Source organism: Hakea prostrata, chromosome 11 (assembly GCF_041222555.1).
Source record: "Hakea prostrata isolate BN-2017 chromosome 11, UWA_Hpros_2, whole genome shotgun sequence".
In the NCBI taxonomy this organism is placed as follows: domain Eukaryota; kingdom Viridiplantae; phylum Streptophyta; class Magnoliopsida; order Proteales; family Proteaceae; genus Hakea; species Hakea prostrata.
This window is the reverse complement of record NC_142610.1, coordinates 24,698,095-24,721,284: the sequence shown is the minus strand read 5'-3', so window position 1 is coordinate 24,721,284 and position 23,190 is coordinate 24,698,095. Positions and strand designations below refer to the sequence as shown.

General features: G+C 38.8%; 1 protein-coding gene across 1 annotated transcript in view; it reads left to right on the top strand.

Moving 5' to 3' along the window:
- LOC149001064 (formin-like protein 14) overlaps positions 1-21,377 on the top strand; it is a 40,427-nt gene extending 19,050 nt beyond the window's left edge. The window contains 11 exon segments of the mRNA XM_089139827.1: positions 2,214-2,312; positions 10,516-10,557; positions 10,635-10,715; positions 11,361-11,411; positions 11,688-11,769; positions 11,857-11,951; positions 17,700-17,771; positions 17,935-18,051; positions 18,239-18,307; positions 18,386-18,452; positions 20,903-21,377. Coding sequence (XP_088995953.1) covers positions 2,214-2,312; positions 10,516-10,557; positions 10,635-10,715; positions 11,361-11,411; positions 11,688-11,769; positions 11,857-11,951; positions 17,700-17,771; positions 17,935-18,051; positions 18,239-18,307; positions 18,386-18,452; positions 20,903-21,036 — 909 coding nt within the window. The 3' untranslated portion in view covers positions 21,037-21,377.
- Positions 21,378-23,190: the final 1,813 nt, after the last annotated feature.

Genomic DNA, 23,190 nt, shown 5'->3' with positions numbered 1-23,190 from the left:
GTACAAGAGTGAAATCAATAACTTGGCAACTCCTCTAACTCCTGCTCCACCAATGTAGTATATAGATTAAAGGAAAACAAAAAAATGAAGTTTGGGTAGAACACTCACCTTGCTTCAGGATTGGCTTCAAAATTAATTAATCTTAGTTGTAGATGAGCTTAGCAACTTGTTGATGCAGCTTAGGTAAAAGACTAGACTAACTTTCTATTGAAAAATTTAGTCAAAACACCGAAACCCACAAAAGGGGAAGGAGTATTGAGATAGATCAGGTCAAATTGAGATTGAGATATTTTGACTCATCTCGACTAGGATGGGGTATTTATAAAGACTGGGTTGAGCAAGATCCTACCAGATCCAAGATTTCAAATTGATATCTAGGTTGAGGTATTGTAGTTTTTTAATTGGCTTAACTAGCATGAGATCTTGATTCGATGTTTTAAAAAAAGATCTCTGCCGAGATCTCACGAGAGCTTATGCTTTTAGATATCATGGTCACCTTCAGAGTCAAGATGTCGGTTTGACTAGATTTTGAACCATGTTTACATATGAGAGAACCCATAACTTAATCAACACAAGGTATCTTGCTCCAACTCAGTCAAGTTCTTAGAATTCATAGTTTTCAAGGCATCGCCTCTATGTCACCTTGGCAACGCCTAGGCATCCTAGCCCTTTTTTGGGTCAAGGCGACCTGGTTTCGCCATGTTGCCTAGGCTTTGTCTTGGTGCCTTGCTTGGTGTCGCCTTGCTTTTCATTGTCCTTTGTTGCCTCGCCTCGCCTTGACAATATGCTTGAATTTGCTGCTAAAATCTTTGTTCTTGGAGATTTTGGTTTATTTTTGCTAAAGAACTTGTTGGAGTTTTTGTTGCAAATAATTGTTATTTGATTTAGCGTACATCTATTACCAAAATTAGCTTAAACTAAAGCACATCCAAGAGGATGTAATTTGAAATTTGTTAAAGTTTTTTGTTGTTTTTACATAAATTTATGATTTAATTACTTTTTATGACTATAGTATGTGTGGAATTGAGTATTTTAGACTGTTTTTTTTAATAATAATGGTAACAAAATCTTGCAAAATGTTGTTGAATTTCAGAGTGAATTTGTTTTGACCATGGCGAGATGAAACGGGACAATGTGATAATATGTGCATTGTTTCGGCAATATTTTGTCAACATATCGGGAAGTTCCAATCAAGATGGTCAAATTACAAAATATAGGTTTTAGGAGCAAGCTCTTTCTAAATAGGGGGTTTATAAACTCAAACTCAGTGAAATTTGCACATTTCGTGTGAAACTTCTTCAGACTGAGCCCCAAACCAATGTTTCAGCTTCTAGTCTTCCCTTCTTTGTTTCTTCTTCAAATATTCACCCTTTTGGGTAATTCCTTGCTCAAATCTTGGGGTTTCTACATCAATCTTGCTGACAAACGCAATATGGAGGTGGATTGAGCTTGATTTCATCAACTTTTGCAGGTTTCTTATTATGAATGTACTCTATTCTCTCATAAACTAATTTATTTTTCGAAAATGCATGTTGAAGTGTAGTTCAATGTTGAACTCCATGGGCCGATCTACAAACTTACAGTGTCGAAATGTTTTTTGCTAAGTGTATTATTCTTTTATTTTTATGATTTAAAAATATATTTTCCTTTATACAAAATGTATAGAGCCATGTCTATTTTATTATACAAATTTTTTGTCACGAAGTGTATTATTTTTTTAGGCCCTTATGCAACCATGTCAATGTCATCATTCCATTTGGGTTGATATCTTCGCTCTCTTTGTTGTTCTATTGGTGTGTTTTCTTCCTTGGGCCATATCGCTACTTGCTATGGTTGCATTTAGTCCTAGTAGGACATTTATATGAAAAAACCTTCAGTCAGATAGTTATAATTTATGGGTATGCTTTACCTTTTGGTGTTGTATCTTGTAGATCAATATGCGAAGGGTGATCATATATTTAAGATATAGAAGTTACCCATCCTTTCTTTCTTCTCATTACGGGACTGGTTTTGCAAACCATTTATACGTCTTCTATTGCATAGGAGTTTCATGTTAGTTCGAGAAAGACTTAAAACACAGCTGGCTAGATTCCAGATTCTCCATTAACTGTTTTAGCATCACGTTGAGGTCCTTGGGGATCAGAGAATCTTTAGCATTTTTGGTTGGACCTTCTTTGTAAGTGCATAACTTGGTTCTTATTGACTTGTGCCAGAATGCAGTGCTAGCTTTGGATACATCAGCTTTAGACATTGACCAAGTTGAGAATCTCATAAAATTTTGTCCTACGAAAGAAGAAATGGAAACATTGAAGGTATGGCATCCATTTTATTTAACATTCCAGTTTCTTCTTTTTGCTTTAGATGTTGTAAGCATCATGCAACCAAAACCAGAGGTCATCTATTTCTTGGCTAGTTTTTTTCAGGCATGATTTACTGCTTTGCTTCCTTGCAGACTCATCAAACCTTCATGCCAATATTCGGCTGCATTTAATTACAGCAGACTTAACACTTGATAAGAAAAGAATGCAGTTTAATTATCTTGTGTTCACTAGTATCCTAGATGCATATGGCTGCTAACTTTTTATATCTTCTTGTATTGTTGTAATTCTGCCGGTAGTCAGGGAAGGACAGAACTGGCTTTCCATTAGTTGTTATGATCTTATAAATATATATCCTGCAATTAGGAGGTTTCTCAACCCTATTGCAGCTGCTTCTCCTTTTCTTCTTCTGGTTCTTCTTTCTTCTCAGCTTCTTGGCTAGTTACAGAGGTCCTGGTATCAGAGCTTCTATAACTAGCCTAAGGTTATTCCAAAACCCTCTTCCTCTGCTCACTTTTTCTGGCCTTTTCTTCTCTGGTGTGCAACCACCTGCCTAATATCCTACAGGTCCCGGTTATTCTAGCAATATGTATACCCATCTATTGAAACACATTTCTCTTTACCTATTTAGTTTTGTTCAATCTCACACTGCTTAGATTATGCTTGACGTTATATTTCTATTTTTTTTTTGTGAGCACAATGGGATTATTCACCAAACCAGTTGTTTGCTTACCCGCACAATAAAAGGGGGTTGCCGAAAGGAGAAATCACCACGTCCTTGAGGTAACCTGTGCATATGCATGTGCAAAATAATATTGGTGTGCTGGGGTTTTGACTGCTTGACATCTCATTAACAGGATGCCCTCTATTATGCTCTCAAATAAATTCACTTGTTCCATTGCATTCCCACCTTATCCCCATTTCTTGCACAACCTAGGGTGTTTGTGTGTCTCTGCTTTGCAAATAATCATCTGGTTGATGACAAACTTCCCCCCTAGACAACCAAATGTGTGTTCACTCTCGCACTCAAAGGGGTTACCGGTTCTATGACCTTATCACCCGTAGACAAATTGTTAGTGCCAATGTGACTTTCTTTGAGGACACAATTCAACCACAATTCTGGTTAAGGTTTTGTGATTTCCCCCCCCCCCTAGAATTAGGGTTAGCCCAGAATCCTTTCTTTTGTGAACCAACAAAGTAATTATTAGACCTGGGAATGGGAGATTTTAACAATCCTAGATGGGATGATTAATGTATAGGAGAATTAGGGTTTTGGTAAAAAATTGGGATTAACAAAAATTTAATGGGCTGTAGAATTTGGTTAACCAAGGAATTAGGATAGATTTAAGGTTTTGTTGAGAAGATATGGCCATATGGGATGGGTTAGGACCTTGGGAAGATCTTAGAGCCAAGTTAGGATTTGGCTAATTTGATATGGGTTGGTTTTGAGAAGGTTAGGGCAAAATCCCTGTAGGATGGTTTTGAGGTACACATAATCACCTAAGAGCTTAAATAAAGGGCTGCATTTAGGTATGGGAGGGTCTAGAGATGATAAATGCATGGTGGGAGATCTCGCAAGATATCTCGCTATCTTGGGATAGCAAGACAAGAGGAGAGACGAGATGGGAGAGATGGAGATCTCGCCAAAGGTGGTCCAACCACCTAGTTTAAGGGTTTTTAAAACCCCTTATTTCGCTCGAGAGAGGCATCTCTCGCCTCTCTCTCACTACAACCCTCAAAATTTGCCGGAAACTTTATTTTTTGCCGAAATTTGTTGGCTACAACATCAGATTATCATCATTCAAGCCTATTTCAACTAGATCTTCAACAAATGTAAGATTTTTCCCAAAATTTGATTTTTTTTTAAATAGCCTATGTCTATTTGACTATTGTATATATGTTATCTTAGAACAAAGTGTGTGTTTTGTTGTTTTATAAATTATTTTTACATGTTTTTATTTATCTAAAAGTTATTCTAATGATTATTTGGGAACATTCATATATGTATTTCAGTGTTGTAGACTTTTATCTTAAATGACAACTAGTGAGAGTGGCGGCACTGGCAGTGGGACTTAGGAGTTAGGACATTGCTTGGCAACATGGGGATCCACTGATTGCCGACAAGAAAAAATCCCGATGCAAGTATTGCCTCAAGACTTTGAATTCTGGTGGTTCAACTAGATTAAAGCAACATTTGGCTGGTGGCTACAAAGATGTTTCCAAGTGTCCCAAGGTTCCTTATGAATTGCAAAAAGCAATTACAACAACTTTAGAGGGTGGGAGACAAAAAAGGAGGAGATGGCACAAAAGCAAAGGGAATTTGAGGATACAGTGCTGGCTAGACCTTTTGTTGATGTTGATGAGGAATCAGACGACGATGAGGAGAGGAGGAGGGTTATGGATATTGAGTCATAGGTCGAGTGGAGACAGATGAAGGCTGCAATGGAAGCTAGCACACAGTCCTTACATTTTTAGAATGTGAGGCAATATGAACAAACAAAAGGAGCAGGTGGTTTGGGGTCAGGGGCATCCATGCCACCTAGACATAGTTTTCATTGAAGTGAGGACCAAAAGGAGGAGGAAGACTATCATATTTGACCAAGACCCCTCCCTCTTCAAGCATCAAGACACCTATCAAAGAAGTATTCCATATATGTTCGCTGGAGGTAGAGAAGGCAGTAGGGAGGAGGAAGCTAGGTTGGCAATCAACAAATTCATGCTCTACAACAACATTGCAGCCAGTAGCCAAAACTCCATACTATCAGGGGATGATCAATGCAGTTTCTAAGGCAGGTGTAGGGGTTAAAGGCCCAACAACTTGGGAAGTAATGAATAAATATTTGCCAAAGGTGAAGCTGGAGGTGGAGGAATACATTGGTTCATTGAAGGAAAGATTGACTACATATGATGTTATTGTGATGGTTAATGGATGGACTGGTCATACTAGCCAATCCATCATTAATTCATGTTAAGTTGCAATGGAAAGACATCTTTCCTTAAGTCAGTGGATGCCTTAGATAAAATTAAAGATGATGACCACCTTTACAAGCTTCTTAGGTAGGTGGTCCTCGAGGTAGGGCCAAACAATGTTGTCCAAATTGTCATAGATAACGGTGCTAATTTTAAAAAAGCTGGTGAAATGTTGATGAATAAGAGCAGCAGGATCCACCTCTTTTCGACACCATGTGCAACACACTCGATTGATCTTATGTTGAAGGACTTGGGGAAAAGAATGTCAATCAGTGATGTGGTTGACATGGCTAGAAGGGTTAGTAATTTTATTTATAACCATGGTTATGTGCTGAAGATGATGAGGAACCAATGTAAGGGTGATCGAGTTAGACCTGGATTGACTAGATTCGGCACCAACTATGTAGCTCTGAAAAGCTTCCAGAAGAAAGTGGTGGGTCTATAGCACATATTTGCAAGTGAGGAGTGGTTTAATTGGCGTGGATCTAGCCATCCTGATGCAGTAGTAGTTCAACAAACCATTATTGATGATTCCTTTTGGAGGCAGCTAAATAGGACAGTGGGCATTTTAGAGCCTATTGTGGTGGATTCGGAGAAGAAGCCCACAATGCCCCACATATATGCTGCCCTCCAGCAAATGAAAGAGTTGGTTAAAGCTGCTGCCCCTGGCTTCTTCAGATCCTACGAGATGATCATCGATGATAGATGGGAGACACACTTGATGCATCCTTTGCACTTGACTGGTGAGTCACTTTTAAGTCGTTAAGTTTTTGTTGTATACTTTAATTTACGTTGTTAATTTGTTATAAGTTATAATTTATAAACAAGTAAACAACCAAATCACTAACCAAATTTTTTATTTCCTTTAATTTTATTGAGGTAGTAAGCTTGTATTTGGTTAGAAATAAAAAAAAATTTATCGGACGGATAAATAGAATAATAGGTTTTAAAGTAGTATATCATATTCGCATCCTATTAGTAAACGGACGGGACAGATTCAGATATCGCTAAACGGATGAGGATGCGAATTTGGGAGCGGATTTCAATTATTCATTTACACCCCCAACACAAGCATAATTTTGGGTGGGACTTTCACCTTTATGGGGGACAATGTAGTACTTTTGCATGCTTTTGTGTGTTGGAGTGGGGAGAAGAATTTTAAAATTTTTCTGTTGTACAGTAGTGATAGAAGCTAGGCATAGGGCAATCCGGTCCTTTTGCATATTGAATAAGGAAATTGCTTCAGTCATGCGCATTATTCTAATGCGCATGACAAACAAGCGAAATTTCGGACCGTTGGATCCGAAATTCCAGTCAAGATTTCAATCTCAAACGTTGAATCTCAATCTTGACCATTTTGACCAAGATCTCGATCCGACAGACCGAGATGTACCACATGACAGTCCTGCACATAACTGACGCAAATTCCGTTAAGTAAGGAGTGGAAGTTTTGTAGGAGTCTAGATCCTCTACCCATAGGGGTTTTTCCCATACATTTAGAAGGAAGATTTACTTCTAAGCATTGACAAGGTGGACCAAAATAAGTGAAGGATTATGACAAAAGCATTGTCCTGCCCGTGATCTAATTTGTTTTGTGCGGGTGCAATGCATCAATACTAATAAGAAACAAAGTAGAATATGGAATTCTCCCTTCAAAACATAAGATGGCATGTGATTAATAAGAAAACAAGTAGTCAATACTACATCAATCCAAAAAGGTTTAGGCACCTTCATCTCAAACAACAAAGAACGTGCCACTTCTATAAGATAGTGATTCTTTCTCTCCGCAACACTATTTTGTTGTGGGTGCAGGCAATAGAGGACTAATAAAGGATGCTATTAGAACTCATAAAGGAGGTAAATCGATTCAAAGAGTACTCTTTAGCATTATCGCTATGAAGAATCTTAACCGTAATCCTAAACTGAGTATGAATTTCCACATATAAAATAATTCAGAATGATTTTTCATTCAATAAAGCCAGGTAACTCTGGAAATGTCATCCAAAAAAGTAACAAAATATCTAAAACCCAAGGTAAAAACTGTAGGACACATACCCCAGACATTAGAATGAACTAAAGCAAAAGGGTGGGAAGACCAGTTCACAACCCGAGGTGGATAATTCACATGGTGAAGCTTCCCAAACGGACATGACTCACATTGTAACTCAAAAGTATGTTGAAAGCAACTATTTAGTAATTTTAGACTTCACAAAGACGGATGACCCAACTGGCAATGAATCTAGTGTGGTAGAGAGATGCTTGAACAGGCAACAGACGTGTCGAACATATATAACACCCCAGACTCACGACCCTTACCAAGCATCTCTCTTCATCGTAAGATCTTGAAAGAGACAAAAACCAAGAAAAAAAGAGACAGAACAATTATATTTTATGGTAAGCTTATGAACAAACAATAAGTTAAATAGAAATTCTGGTGAATAAAGAATAGAGGATAGGGTTAAGGATGGGATAAGATGAATAGTTCAGTGCCTTTAACTGTGGCACGCGAACCATTTGTAAGGGTGACCATTGAAATGGAGGAACAAAAAGAAGAAAAGATACCTAGGGTGTTAGTCATGTGATTAGTGGCACTAGAATTGATAATCTAGGGCCTAGAATCGGATGAGAGGCAAGCTGTTGCATTACTAGTCTGTGCAAATATAGCTGCAAGTGGTTGAGATTGGGCTACCTGAAACTGGGTAAAGCGAATAAAGTCTTCTGCAAACATCTTCACTGTTTTATCTTCAGACTATGGGGTGGAGATGTGGTCTCTGAAGCAGTTTCATTGTTGTCAACCTGAGGGGTTTGCTATGCAATTTCCAACAAAATCTCTAAATGTGACCTGGCTTCCCAAAATGATGACATGTCCTAACTGGATTATTTGTAGACTCCTGAGAGGTGGTAGTTGTTCTCTTTCTCTCTCTCTCTCTCTCTCTCTCTCTCTCTCTCTCTCTCTCTTTGGTTCTCTCGTAGCAATCCCGCGACCATGAGTACTTCCAGAACCAGGTCCACGATTATTTGTGAGTGTGGCAAGTGCAGATGTGTCATTAGATGTAGTATCATGGGAGTTCTCTTTAGATACTCAGGGAACCTGGACAAGGTGTCAAATAAGGTGGCCACTTTGTCACCATTGAGGACTTGAGATCTTACTGAATCAAACTCCTTCCCAAGTCCCCTTTGAAAACTCATCACAACCAGTTTCTCACGTTGGTTCTGCATCTTAGTAACATTAGAAATAATAAGAAGTATGGAATTCAACTCTTCATATATCCTCTTAAAATCTGCAAAATACTGGGTTGAAGGCTGTCCCTTCCTATCAACTTTATAGAATTCCTGGGATAGCTCATACATTCAAGTATTCACACAGTTCCTTGACCATATCAATATGGGTAACAAGGTCCACAATATGTTTCTCCACAGAAAAAAAACATTTGTCCCAAAATATGGGCATCCATTGTCTCCCAATTAGGGTCTGAAGTATCAGGGTTTTTGGTTTAGTGGTCCCGCTGTCCTCTACCAAGAATTACTACTCGAACAATTTTCTTCCACTGCTGGAAATTACTAACCCCTTCAAGTTTATGCTCGGTAAGCCGATAGGGGGAAGAGGATAACACTTCGGTCATGATTTTCCTTTCTATCTTAGCTTCATCCACCACAACCCTTTTTCTTTAACTAAGAAATAGGTCAAAAACAGCCCAAACCAGAAATTGAACAAAACTAAACCAAATTTTGGACCACAACTTTGAATCAGGAATAGGTAATACTTGAACGAGAACTGAGCCAAAACCAACATATATTCTTAGACCAGCAAACCAAACCACACTTGAACCATCGATTATCCATAACCAACAACCGACTTCTTCTTGGGTTTCATAAGTCAGAGGTAAACCTCTAGGAATGCACAGCTTGAAGAAAACACAGATTCAAACAATCAACACTACTCTATCATGCAATTGATTCTACCAGCAGTTTCATCTCCGGAAAAAACAATTGATTCTACTCAACAGCTTCAAAATCTCCAAAGAAAAACTTTCGTAAAAGTGCAGAAACAGGTTCTTACCTCAACGCAGTGCTGTGCAGCTCTCCTTCCATGAAAAATGGAGCTAGATGGCTTCACCAATTGTTCAACAAACAGGAAGATACAGCATTAGGTGCTGTTGCCCCTGCAATCATGACCTAAAGGCCCCTCAACTTGCGGCAATGGGTCACCAAGAATTATAGGTACGGTCTGCTGCTCTGATATCATGTATGTTGGAGAACAGAAAAGTGAGAGGAAGAGGAAGAAGTTTAGAGAATAGGCTAGGAGGCCTTACTCATCGCATGCACTTCCTACAGCCGATGTTTTTTTTATAGGGCAGTCATCAATTACAACTAGAACAGGAAACTAACCAAAAAGAAACTTCAAAAAATGGAAACTAGGATCCCTGAAACAGAGTAACCCAAGATCTTCTAACTTGCCCTATTCTACCCATCATACCCTTCGAACAGCACTCAAGAAGAGAGTTTCCTCCATAAAAAATCCAGAATGAAGTGTTCTCTCAAAGCCTGCCGCAACTACAATTCCATCCCAATCACCTCTCTGTCGATGGCATTTGGATCTCTACGGTTGACAGCATAAAGAGGGAAGTGGTTATTTTTTCTCATCTCTGCTTGTCCCCTCTTCCGTCCCTCCCAGACCCCTTATCACTCCTAACCTCATCAACAAATTTGTACCTCCTCTGTCCTTGATTCCCACCAAGCCATCCTCACAAATGCTGAAATCTGTCTACCATCAACTTCCACAAGCCTAATCATGCTTCTGGCCCCGATGGCTTTAGTATTTGTATAGAGTTTCGTGGAGTTTTATGGAGGATCCTATCAAAGCAGTTCGCAGCTTCTTCCTCAATCCCTCCTAGCTTTTCTCTATTAACCAAACATTCCGCTGTCTCATTCCCAAATTAAATTCACTGTCAAGTCATTCCTCCCTCATCAGCAAAAATGGATTCGCCTTTATTTTCTGTAAGAGCAGTGTTGACAATGTTTGAAGTTTTGTCTCATCTCGCTGTGTTGAGACAGCCAAGATACTGAAATCTTGGCTTGTATTCCAGGGTCATACCGGCTTCTCTCTTATCCCTAGGTTAGGTATTCATTGAGTTCATGTTAGGAGCTATTATTGTCTTTCATTAATTATAGAACGAATGGTTCATAAGCTTCACTTATTTATTATTTGTCTTTTTTGTTCTTTTAGAATTATACTGGCAACAAGGAAATGCTTGGAAGGTGTGAACAGGTATATACTTGTGGCCTTTGTTCATGTTATCATTTTATCTTATTGGTTAACTTTGTCCTAGTCAACAAACTTTTCAGTTTTTCCTGGAGCTGATGAAGGTCCCTCGAGTAGAATCCAAGTTAAGGGTTTTCTCATTCAGAATCAACTTTTCTACTCAGGTATTCCTGTTAACAATTTATTGATTAAGAATGAAGTATGGACAACTAGCATTAAAGCCCAGAGGGGCAAGGCCAACTGGCATCAGAAATCATATAATGAAAACCAAATCACAATTACAAGGTAGGTGTAAGTGCCAACCAAATTACAGTTACATGGTTGGTGTAAGTGCCACCTGCGTTGTTATTAAGATTTGCTGTGTCATTCACTGCCCTTTGCTTTGAATGAAATGGTAATACACAAGAGGGGCCACTTGTCCAATGACCAGTGTAACACTCCATCAAAGATCCACATGTGAGGGTACTCGTGCAATAGGTCAGTAGGGTTAGATGTATTCCCTTTGCCCTAATAATTGAATCACCTTCTATTAAGACAAATTTCATACCAACAACGAAATAGATTATCTCCACTCTGGTCGAGTCACCCTTTCCTATAGGCAGAGCAGGTCTGTGCTATAGATTCTCCTTTCACTCTCTGACGGTAGAAACTAGATGTACATATCTAAAAATCTGATGAAACATTCCCAGTAAGCTACCCTCACTAGTTCACTGTGTTTTTTGTTGATCTCGTAGTTAGGTGGTTAGAATCCGTTTTTGTTCAAGTAAAATTAGTTATGTAATTTATATTTATTATCCTTAATTGATTAGGTGAAGGAGCTAGGATCTAATCTGATTACAATCAACAGTGCTTCTAAAGAGGTATGCATCCAAATTCAAATCTTTCTTTGTTCTTTTACACTTTCTGGTCAAGTGTAGTCAGTGTGCAATATGAACATGTAAAAGTGCTGCCCTTCAACCTTGATATGAGAGAGGGAGCTAGGTGCATATTGCTCAAGGTCAAGAGACTCAATCCCTGATCTTACCAGTGACTGGGCACAATGTTTGCTTTTGAAACTTGCTGTCACCTTCCAAATACTGAGATGACCATTATGTGACATGTGTTGAGTACTTCTAATGTGTACTACTTCACCATAGGTAAGAGAATCTGTAAAGTTGCGTCAGGTAATGCAGACTATTCTCACTCTGGGAAATGCGTTAAATCAGGGAACAACTCGAGGTAACTGTTTGAAATACTTCCATATTTATTTGGTACATACTGAAGGCAATATGTCAACGTCATATTTTTTCTTCCATTTCTTTGCAGGATCAGCAATAGGATTCAAATTGGACAGCCTTCTTAAATTGTCAGACACACGTGCAAGAAACAATAAATTGACTCTAATGCATTATTTATGCAAGGTAGAGATGGAAAAATTTTATTATTCAAAAACTGATAGTAAAACTTCTGAATTCATCTACCGCAAAATAAACAAAAATTTCTAACTTAATGTTACTTGATCACATGCCCATGAACTTTGGGGGAAGCATCTGTTTGTAAGAAATAGGGGGTGGGAAAGAGGTAAAATTTCCACATACCAAAAACCATGTTCTTTTGGTTGCCAGGGTGGGAGAAATGAGAAGACAAACTCTGGATAATTAAAGGGGATTGCCAGCTGACGTGGCAATCAGAATTTCTTACCCCATCGCTCTCCAAAGCCCTGCCCTCTTCAGTAATATTTTGTGCATAATGGAGGGTAAATCTTATGCTAACCAAGATACCTCACAGATGTGAGAAGGGAAGGTAAACAATATGGTTATGATGTGAACCAAGATCTAGGATTCAATAGACTGATGCAACCCCTAGGTCTGAGGATCCTCTTCAAGTGAATCGGCAATCTTCTGGGACCCTACGTTGAAGGAATTCTGCGGGTTAAAGGGTTCTAGGGTTTGGAAAAGGGTAGGGTTAGGTTCAGCTAGGGTTTAATGAACCAAGTTTGAATCCTTGCTGTTTAGTTTCAGAGTTGAATTCAAGACTAGGGTTTTGGAAAATTAAGGTTTCTAGGGTTTGGTTAAGGCTAAGGTTAGGGTCAAGTGTTCAATCGGTGATGAGGATGCTAATCCTGAAAGGGATTAAGATTTGGATGACCGGTTAAGGAGATTTAGAGTTTTGAAGTTATAGGGTTTAGGGTTTTCTAAAGAAGAAGATGAGTTGCAGAGATATAGGGTTTGGAGTGGAAGGAAGGGCTGTCAGCCCGTAACTAACGGTGGACTGTAGGGCATTGGGAAGGGTCTTTAATTCCTATTAGGTATCGGATTAGCGATGTGAACCAGATTCTAGGGTTTTGATTTTGGAGTTACGCCCTAGAATTAAGCTTGCTGTAGGACTAGGAATAAATATTGGTCGAAACCAGGGAAAGGTCAAAATTTTCTGGTTCCAACTGAAATTTCGGTAGAAATAGGTGATTTTTTCCTGAAGTTTCAAACATCAATTTCGAACCTCATATGGACTCAAAATGATTTGGATTCTTGCATACTTCCTATTTCAAGCATAATAAACACAATGGAACTACTGGTTTACCAAAAAAAACATTGAAAATGTAACATTCAAGTATATAGTATATAGGAGAAGAACCGAGAATATTACTAAGTACAAGTCTGCTCTGTTCCATGTCTCCCTCTTTCCTCTACACCCCATACAAATGACAATACACATCCCATGATGTTTGCTCCATATATTTGGCGACGTAGACGGCAACTGTAGCTTTATATGTGGCCTCATCCATATGCCTAAGATGTCTTGATGGTGAGAAGTTAAGAATCTCCGGATAAGAAACTGGCTCAACTACATATTTGAGATGGATGATGATGATAACCTAGTAGTTGACTTGATTAGGGACAGTGGAGAGCCCTTGCTGGATGAGGAGGGAGGTCGTCCCAATAGATAGATTGCAAAGGAGATAGGGACTGATGTGGCGGAGTTCATGGCCCAGGAGGGAGTGCACATGCAGCTCCTGCCCGTCTGTTCATGCCACACCCTAGTGCCACGCAGAGTGAGAATTTGATTGCCTGGTTTAACACCGAGGATGATGCGACTCAGGCATCACGATGATGATGACAATGATGATGACAGAGGGGATAATGAGAGTGTTGGACCTCATGATCAGGATTCAACTGATCCTAGGGAAAGACCACCACCACCAGCAACTCCAGCAGTATGTGAGAATCAAGGAGCGGGAGGACAACCACTGAGATTCATAGGTTAGAGTCAGTTCACCTATATAACATAGGATTCAGACCATGGTGGACAGTTGGAGCTGCATCTTAAGGCAAAAATGTTTCGTCGACATATTTGAGGAAGCGGAAGGGGAGACAGCATGGATATGGCATGGAGGACATGCCATCATATGGGTCTTACCATCTTGCTGATGCAAAGAACATGGTGGGATCTATGAGATTGATGAACATAGATGGTTCCAGAAGACTCCGCCTCTGAGGATCCGAATGCATAGGCGTGCAAAGTCCTCATATGATACTGTTGGAGAATTTTGGTTTGATTGAGTTGATTTATGAAACTTATGGTTATGGACCTTATAGTGTCCCCCCTGGCTATCAGACTCAGAGTCAGCCACCGTTGAAGCCTTATGGTCATGGAGCTAATTGTATCCCTCCCACTGTCACCTATCGGAGTCAGGCACTGGAACCTTATTATCATTATGGAGCTTATGGTGTCCCTCCCACTGTCACCTATCGGAGTCAGCCACTGGAACCTTATTATCATTATGGAGCTTATGGTGTCCCTCCCACTGCCGACGACCAGGGTGTTTCTTCATTTGTTAAGCAAATCTTCTATTCTATACCACAGCCACCACCAGCCCTTCCATATGCAGTTGAGCCAATTCCTAATCCGAAGATTCCCAACTTCCCACATCAGGACATCTTAGGCATGTGGATAAGGTCACTTGCAGAGCTGCAGTTGTCGACTATATGAAGCAAACATCATGGGACGTGTATTGTCATTTGCATGGAGTGCAGAGGGAAGATGGAGACATGTATTAGGCAGACTTGTACTTGGTAATATTCTTGGTTCTTCTCATATATCTATATACTTGCATGCAGTGGTGGAGCCACGTTGGGACCGGAAGGAGCCATGCCCCCCCCCCCCCCTGGATTTTTTGAAATTGTAAATATCCTTGTTTTCTTCCTTATTTCTCTATCTTTAAATGTGAAAAACCACTATTTGGCCCCCCTCCAAAAATTTTTTAAAAAAATTTAAGATAAAGATGATGGGTACAAATATCATTCATAATCTTTATCTCTTGGTTATCATTAAATCCCTAGTTTTAAGGAATAAAAGGTTAAATTCTAATTAAAAACTAACTTAAAAACTAACTCACGATCCATGAATTTCTAATTTTATATTCTCTCATGAATCTCCTCTTTTATTCCTATTTCTTCTCTCTTTTTTTCTGACGCGTCTCACAAAATATTGAAGTAGTAAGCAAACTTTGGAATTTTCCTAAATCTTCTCCACATCAAGTATTCACTCTCTCTTTCTCAAATTATTCCTTTCTCTCTCTCAAACTCACGAATTTTCTATTAATTTACCTAATTTTTAATATAGACTCCATATTAAAATATAATAATATATTCTGAGATGGGACCTACAATGGGTCCCACATTGGCCCACATACATTTGGCCCCCCCAATGTTCAATCCTGGCTCCGCCCCTGCTTGCATGTTACCCTTTCAACGGTTTTTTTGGTAAACTAGTAGTTTCATTTTGTTTATTATGCTTGAAATATGCAAGAAAACAGATCATTTTGATCAAAACTTTATTAAAAAAATCACATGTTTCGACCAAAATTTCGGCCTTTCCTTGGGTTGAAATTCAAGTTTCAACCGAAATTTTTTCCTTGTGTAGGGACTAAAAGGAAATTAGAAAGAAAAATAGGAGGTGGGGGAGAGCTTGCATGTGTATATTGGCTGTCCTTGGTACTTTATTTATAATATAAAATCAAATCTCAATTTAGGAAGTTTTCCTAAACTGAATTACAGCCAAAAGTAGAATTAGATACTTCATAAAATCTCCCAATTCTACTAAAAAAAGAAACTATCCCTAGGGAGATTATTTGTTAACCAAGCATTGAGAAAACTAGAAAGTAACCAAATTGAAACCTTAGCCAAAATAGAAAGTCAAATATTAACAAACCTAATTGGCCTTGTTGTCGGTGACTTAAATTTTGGTAGAATTACTAAACTGCCCTTGAAATTACGGATCCAGATAAAAAAATCTACAAAAAAAACAATAATGACATGGAGTGTTCCTAGGCAGAAAGCCTAGGGGCTTCAAAAGGCTTCTAAGCCAAGGCGACAAGTCTAAGAGCCCTAATTAAGGCCATAATATGAAATTTTGCCATCTAAGTGAGTACTGAAACGAAATAAGCCTCAAAATGAAAGAGTTCAATATCTTGGGGAAATTAAAATTTGGTATAATCTCGATGAAATTTTTGAATTTTTTCCAAAATCTCAAAACTTTTAGTGAGATTTTGACGAAAATTTTGAAAATTCGAAAGGTTTGTACCATATAGGGCTTATGGCTATAGGTATGGATATGGTGATTAATCTGCTGATTCCAATAGCATGTCTGCCTATGGGTATAGAGATGGATCAGGTGAATTATTTGTGGACTCCATCTTTGGATATCCATTAGGACCAGGACAACCAGTTATTCCAATTTCGCGACCAAGTTACAGTCCATGCCCGTACAACACATTCCTAAGGGAGGAATATCTACTTAATGTTGATGATGCTATGTATAGAATACCAAACTACATGGATAACTTTATTCGTACCATGTCATGGCTTGCTTATGTTCTATTCAAAGTACTCCATGACCCAGGGAATGGATCCAGCCCAAAACATACTTGTATGTTGAATTCTACTTGTTGTATTTGTTGTTGCATTTTATTGAAAATCTCAGTGTTGTCTCGCATAATATCCATATTTACATTTGTGAAAATGCATGTTCCTAACCACAAGTTTTGCTTGCATACAGTGGGGCATGTGCCAATCAAAAACACTATTTTGGGTTAGGTTTTAGGCAAAAATAACACTTCTATTGTGTTTATTGACTTCAAATTAGGCTGGACACCAAAAACCATACAAAAAAAACACAAAAAACCCACCGAAATATTGAGTCAAAATAAAAGAATATGAAATTTTGCCTAGATTTGGGCAAAATTTCGGTACTTCGGTCATCTTGCCAAAGGGCGAGATAGCAAGATGAGGCAAAATTTCAAACTTTGATTACGGCCTAGATTTGCATTCATCAGGGGTTGAAATTGAGAAGCTGAAAGAGAGGTGGAAGTTAGGGGTTGAAACTAAAAGGCCTAATGACAGTGAGGGCGGTAATGAGTGGTGGTGGTGGTGAAGGCGTGAGGGAGAAAAGGAAGATGGCATAAGTTTTTAGGGTTTCGCAAGTAACTAGGCTTGGATCGCAAAGTCCATGCTCCCTACTCTGATATCATATTAAGTTTCCATTTTGAAACCAACTGGTTCCAAGTGGACGGCTTGGTTAAATCTTGTACTTGATAGTCAAAGCACCCACAATTGATGTGGAAATCCCTCAATACTCCCCTGTATATGTAGGTCTTCTAGGATCTATCTTTGTGGGTTGAGTAGTGCTCATCATTGTCAGAGGTCTATATCTATAGAATTGAATTTATGTCAATGAGGCACATGCCTTCTTTATTTATGATAGATCATATGAAGTAAAAAGATACTATTATATCCTTGTACAAATATACCGTTGTACCCAAATTACAGCACACTTTCACTTTTTGACTGTGTAGGATTATAGATTTTGGTTTCAGTGTGCAAGCATCCATCTAGTTTGGATATTTCTTATTTAAGAGTCCTCTGTTATTTTACATTTGTGGTATAACTGTATAAGTCAATACATAGCCATCCTTGGGACTAGGCAAATGGATGTTTGGCAACTTGGGGCATTGGGATTTACAATTTTACATCATTATAATCTGTCCGCTATATAGGATTGGATCTTTTTCTTGACTTCTCATACAATTTCACTTATTATTACTTGGTGATTAAATTTAATGCCTTTTTTATGCTAACTCTTACTTGTACCTATTTGCTTATCATCAATAGCTTCTTGCGGAGAAAATGCCAGAGTTGTTGGATTTTGATAAGGACCTGGTTCATTTGGAGGCAGCATCTAAGGTGGAGTTGATGTTTTGCTAACCTTTTATCTCTTGTTTTAGTTGTTTTGTTGCAACCATGGTTTGGTTCCATCATTTATTTTTCTTACCCCTGAAGAAAGTAGATTTTGTTTTATGATTTCTGTTTCCCATGTTTGACCAATACTTTTATTGAAAATGACTAGATCCAATTGAAGTCCTTAGCTGAAGAAATGCAAGCAGTCAGCAAAGGTCTGGAAAAGGTTGAGCAAGAGCTCACTACCTCCGAAAATGATGGTGCCATCTCTACGGGTTTTCAGAAGGTCAGGGGAATTACGGAAAATGAAGTCATTCAACTGATAAATCTAATTTTTTTAGGCTTACAGTAGCATTCTCCCATATGTGTTGATTTAACAGTTCTTATATTGCTAATATTTAGTTATTCCCATGTTCAGTGTAGTTTTTTAAAAGCTTGTATCTTCTTAATGTTGTGAAGTTTCTTTTTCACAGGCTTTAAAGAATTTCCTTGATACCGCTGAAGCTGAAGTGAGGTCACTCATATCATTATATTCTGAAGTGGTGAGTTCATAATTTGATTTGTTGACGGTTATGAAAGCACAGATTATTTCTGATTTCACTTCATACGCTGTCTTATAGGGAAGAAATGCAGATTGTCTATCCCAGTATTTTGGGGAGGATCCAGCTCGTTGTCCATTTGAGCAAGGTTGCTATCTTACTCGTATTACTTTAGTGCTTTGTCTACACAGTCTGTAAACAAATTCACTGTGTACTCTTACCTCTGTGGGCTGATGCTGTGACTGATCGAATTTTTTCATGAATTTATTTTGTGATTCACTATTTTCTGATGTTTATTTCTTGGAAACATTGTGTTCTTGTAAGTGGTTGCTCATCACTTGCTTTGCTTAGATGGTCCAAATTAATTGGCTGAGAATTTGCCACTGGGATCTGCTAATTGTGATTTCAAGATTTTAACTGCTGGTACATTGACATTCTCGATGGTGTGGACAGGAATGTTTCTTTTTTGAGGATACTTCTATATTAGATTTATTGATTACCTCTGAGTGCAAGGGTTGGGTTAAAAGAAGTTGGAGCCTTTGAATTGTTTTATCTGTTACCTATAAATGACCAAGGGTTGGCTGTCCTCATTTACAATTTTAGAAAGTATGTTTTCAGCATACAAACCCGTGGCAGATGTTTTGGGTTTGGATATCCAACTGAATTCATGGTCCTCTTTCATTTTCTGATGCAGATGACTCTGATGAACTAGAAAGTGGGTAAAATTTTTAGTGATTCCTCTACATATCCGGGCCTCTCATTACCTAGATTCTTGTCTCCCATTGTCTATCCCTCCTTGAAGACTAGGCATGCGCAGATTGATGGTTTTTGCTAAATTTGTGACTGAAATTTCCCTTTTAGAATTCTTGAAATTGAGGAATCCAATAGGGCAAAAGGTGACTTTGAATTCACCAGCAAATGATGGTTAGACGAATATAACAAGTGACCCTGACTGACAGTTAAAGGAGCTGGGCTGAACAGGAAGTGACTCACCAATTTGCAGTGGCTGGCTTGTAAGGAGAAGGAAAAGTTGCCAGGGGAAATGGATTACACAAATACTCAGCTCAAAATGAACACAGTCTTCTATTCAAAAATCTCTGTCAATTGCTGGGTTACAACCATGTATTTAAAGGAAAGTAATATAATGCATTCTAGATGTACTATTAAACTGAAAAACAAAGTGCAACTCAGATTCTAACTTTACTTATTCCTACATAGGTAACCCAAAGCATATATAATGCTAATTGAATAAAACTAACTCCTATCCTTGTTGGACCAAAAACCATTTGACTGTTGCTTTCTGGGTTTGGGCTTCCAAAGTCTATCATGACTTGTGTCAAGGAGACACTGTCAGTATTGATTTAGAATAACAAGAGAGTACAAAAAGAAAAGAAATTCTTGATGTGGGATATTACATAAAGCAGGCACTTCTTAGGTTCTATCTAGGTTATGTGCATGTGTGATGCAAAATACATACAGAGTATGCAATGTTACAACTATTTTTAAAGTGTTCTAAGGTGCAAATGAACCCTTGGTGGTGCTTGATCCTTGGAGTGCAAGCACCTTGAACCATCATGATCTAGAGTTGATATGAAGGTAATCTTTTGGTCTTAGTTCTGTCTTACTTTTGGCTTTCTTTTTATATGTGACTATCAATTTGATGCTGCATAAGATGTTACATGTTTGTTATCATCAAAACCTGTGGTAGAGAATCTGGAGATAACCCCATCCCTAACATAAATGATATTCACAAGGTCCCCCCCTCCCCTACCCAGAATAAATAAATAATTAAAGTAAAAAATTGTATTTGTACTAACCTGATAAAACTGAACATGGAAAGTATTTAATCTCCTATAACAAACAAACTGGAAACTGACAATAGATACAAGGTAAACTAACATCACTAAACGAAAGTAGGAAAAAAGTTGTCCATATTTGACCTCACTTTTCTTGTGAATAGTAACTCTCTTCTGCCTGGATCCATTTGCTTTTAGTGCTGGGGCTGCCTTACGAGGTGTTCTGCTGAACCAACAAAAACTTTCCACGTCATCAGTGCCCTTCACAGAAGTTGCATACCACAGCCTCACTGGGCTGGACTTGTTTCTGTGGGTACTTATGGACTTTGATTTACATCAGTAGGCCCTAAGGAGAATTTAATTCTTGACTTCTTGGTTGTCAGGTGTTGGTCCTTGCCAACTGATCTTCCACTTTGGGTTCTGTGTCTTTTTCTGCTAAGCATCAACGGGAATGCTTCTTTCAACAGCCACCATACTGACATGTATTTGTTCCACCATAAGATGACAGTTTTTCAGGATTTCACGTGTTCTGCTTAGCAGTTTTCACTTGTCAGACCAGAAACATTTTGGAGATTCTTACAATCTAACCTGAGGCATTGAGATATAATCAACTATTCTCGATTTTGGTATATAGATGAAAGAAGCCTGTAAATAGACACTATTTTCTCTGGACTAGCAATTGAGTAGAATCCAGGGTTCATGGATGACTGATTTTCCCCGTGCATGCACCCCCCCCCCCCCTACCTCCCCAACTTTTTCCCCCTTTTGTGTAGTAACTCTATTCCCCTCTTCCCATGTGCAGTGACATCAATATTGGTAATCTTCATTAGGATGTTCAATAAATCACGCGAGGAAAATGCTAAGCAAGCTGATGCTGAAAGAAAGAAGCTGGAAAAGGATGCCATGAAAGAACGAGCAATTTCTTCAGCAAAATAAGATGGATGATGAGACAAGAAAATGTGAGAGTTTAAGCCATTGGGAGAAGCAGACAACAAATTATGTTGTAATTGGTACATTGTGGGTTCATCTAGATTAAGTTTACAGGGTTTTAACCTCTGTTTTTTCATTTTTTTTCCCCCGGGGGTGATAGTATGCTGAAGTAAAGGAATTCTAGGAATTGAAATCCTATTTTTGCCATATGAATGAAAGCTTTTTGTGTTAAATTTTGATTTTGGTTTTGTATTGATGTCCTAAAATGAGTCAAGTCAAATAGTTTTTGGATCAAGAATATGAAAATTGAATAGCATCCTTATTTTTGATTAATATTTGCAGGGGTTGTGGCAAACCTGAATGGTCATCTACTATTTTAAGATCATCGAAGCAATATCATAGTACAGGGTGGGAAAGTAAAAATTAAAAATAAATTAATAATTAGTACCTCTGTAATTGGGTGGTCAACGTTCTAGGATTAGATGTTCTAGAAAGCTTATGGGGAGTGTTATACTGTAAGCAATGTTTTGGCTTGATAATTGTGAAACTTCTTAGTTGCATTTTGAATTCCATATAAAAATTTCACAAGCACAATGCATCATTCTTTGAGAGGATCAGAAAACCCCCAAAAGTACACTCTTCACCTTGGGTTCTATGCTGGAGGGTGGTCGTAGATCAGGCACCGAAGAGGTGATGAAAATCCACTTTCATAACAGTTGGCAGCAAGTTGGCATTCATCCTTGTAGAGTCTGTTGGGGGGGGGGGGGGGGGTCAACTCTATCAATGAGAAGATCTCCGTGCGTGGCATGATAAGGAATCTTAGAAAAGATCAACTGAGACTCCTTCTCCGGTCCCACGAAGATATCTACGTACTTGTCCAGTCCAGGACAACTGAGATTTTCCGGTTATCATGCGTAGGAGCAGCTCAAACAAAGAAGAGTCTGGTCCAGTCTGAATTCAGGCCCGGCCCGCCATCTGATGCTAGGTCCGGGAATGGTGCCAGGCGAGGGCACCACTATGCCCCGTTGCTCTGCTGCGGCCGGCCCCTGGACTATGCAAAAAAATCAAGGGGTCCAGTAGGACCATAGTGGTTCCCCCCCCCCCCCCCCCCTCCTTGGTAGGCGATTGTGTTTTTCACAGGATTTCTCGTTATATATTGTGGAAACAGGATTAGTTCTATTCATTTCCATACAGCATCAGTGGCTTTTGGTTTCCTCCTTTCAACATCCTTGTAGCTCAGTGTATAGGGATCAATGTTGTGTTACAGTGTTGACAAAGCAAGGACTGCTTTTCATATTCATATGAACTGGTGTGGTATTAGTTGGGATTGGGGGGAGGGGGGGGGGGGGTGGCTAACTGATCTGCTATCCAATTATATTTTCGAGTATACAAACTCACTTGCATGTGCCTTTAAGACGTAATATCCCAGTATTATTCTCCTTTGTGTAAGTTGGTCATGCACTTTTTTTTTTTTGGTTAAAGTTGGTCATGCACTTGTGTCAGTGCATTCGCTGTAACTTCACTAATTTGTTTTTATTTTTTAAACAGATCTATTATGTGGTCAAGTCTTGGGACTCTGACGACCCTCGAGGATGAGACCTCCTGGGGTGGAGCCCTTTGTGGTGATCTTGTTTTAGGCCCCTAAAGACTTTTAATAGTCTTTACCAAAAAAAAAAAAAAAAGACTTTTAATAGTTTTTTCAAAGACTGTTAGATGACTGATTAATTTTTCTGGCCTGTATTGATTGGTTGGAAGAATCAGAAGGCGTGCATCAGTAGGCTAGAACAGAATTTCATACGTGCAGCGCAACCCCCATAAAAGGGGGGGGGGGGGAATTGTAATTTGTTCTGAGCAGTCTTTCTACATCACTTGTGGACACAACTGTAGTTGTTAAATATTTTTTCGGATTAAATATCCTAGTGCTTTTGTTAATCATTGCTTGGGAGGATGGATGATATAAGAAGTTTGTGGTTCATTGCAAATACCTAGTAGGACCCTCGTTTTGGGTTATCCATCTCAAGATTTCGATAATCCTTAGGTGTATTGGTTCAAACTTAATTTCAGCGGTCCCGTTCTACAAGTTAAATTTGGGGCTACACGCTGATCCTCGCAATCACAAAAGCTAGGGGACTTGCCCTGAAAATTGTGTAGGGATGATTT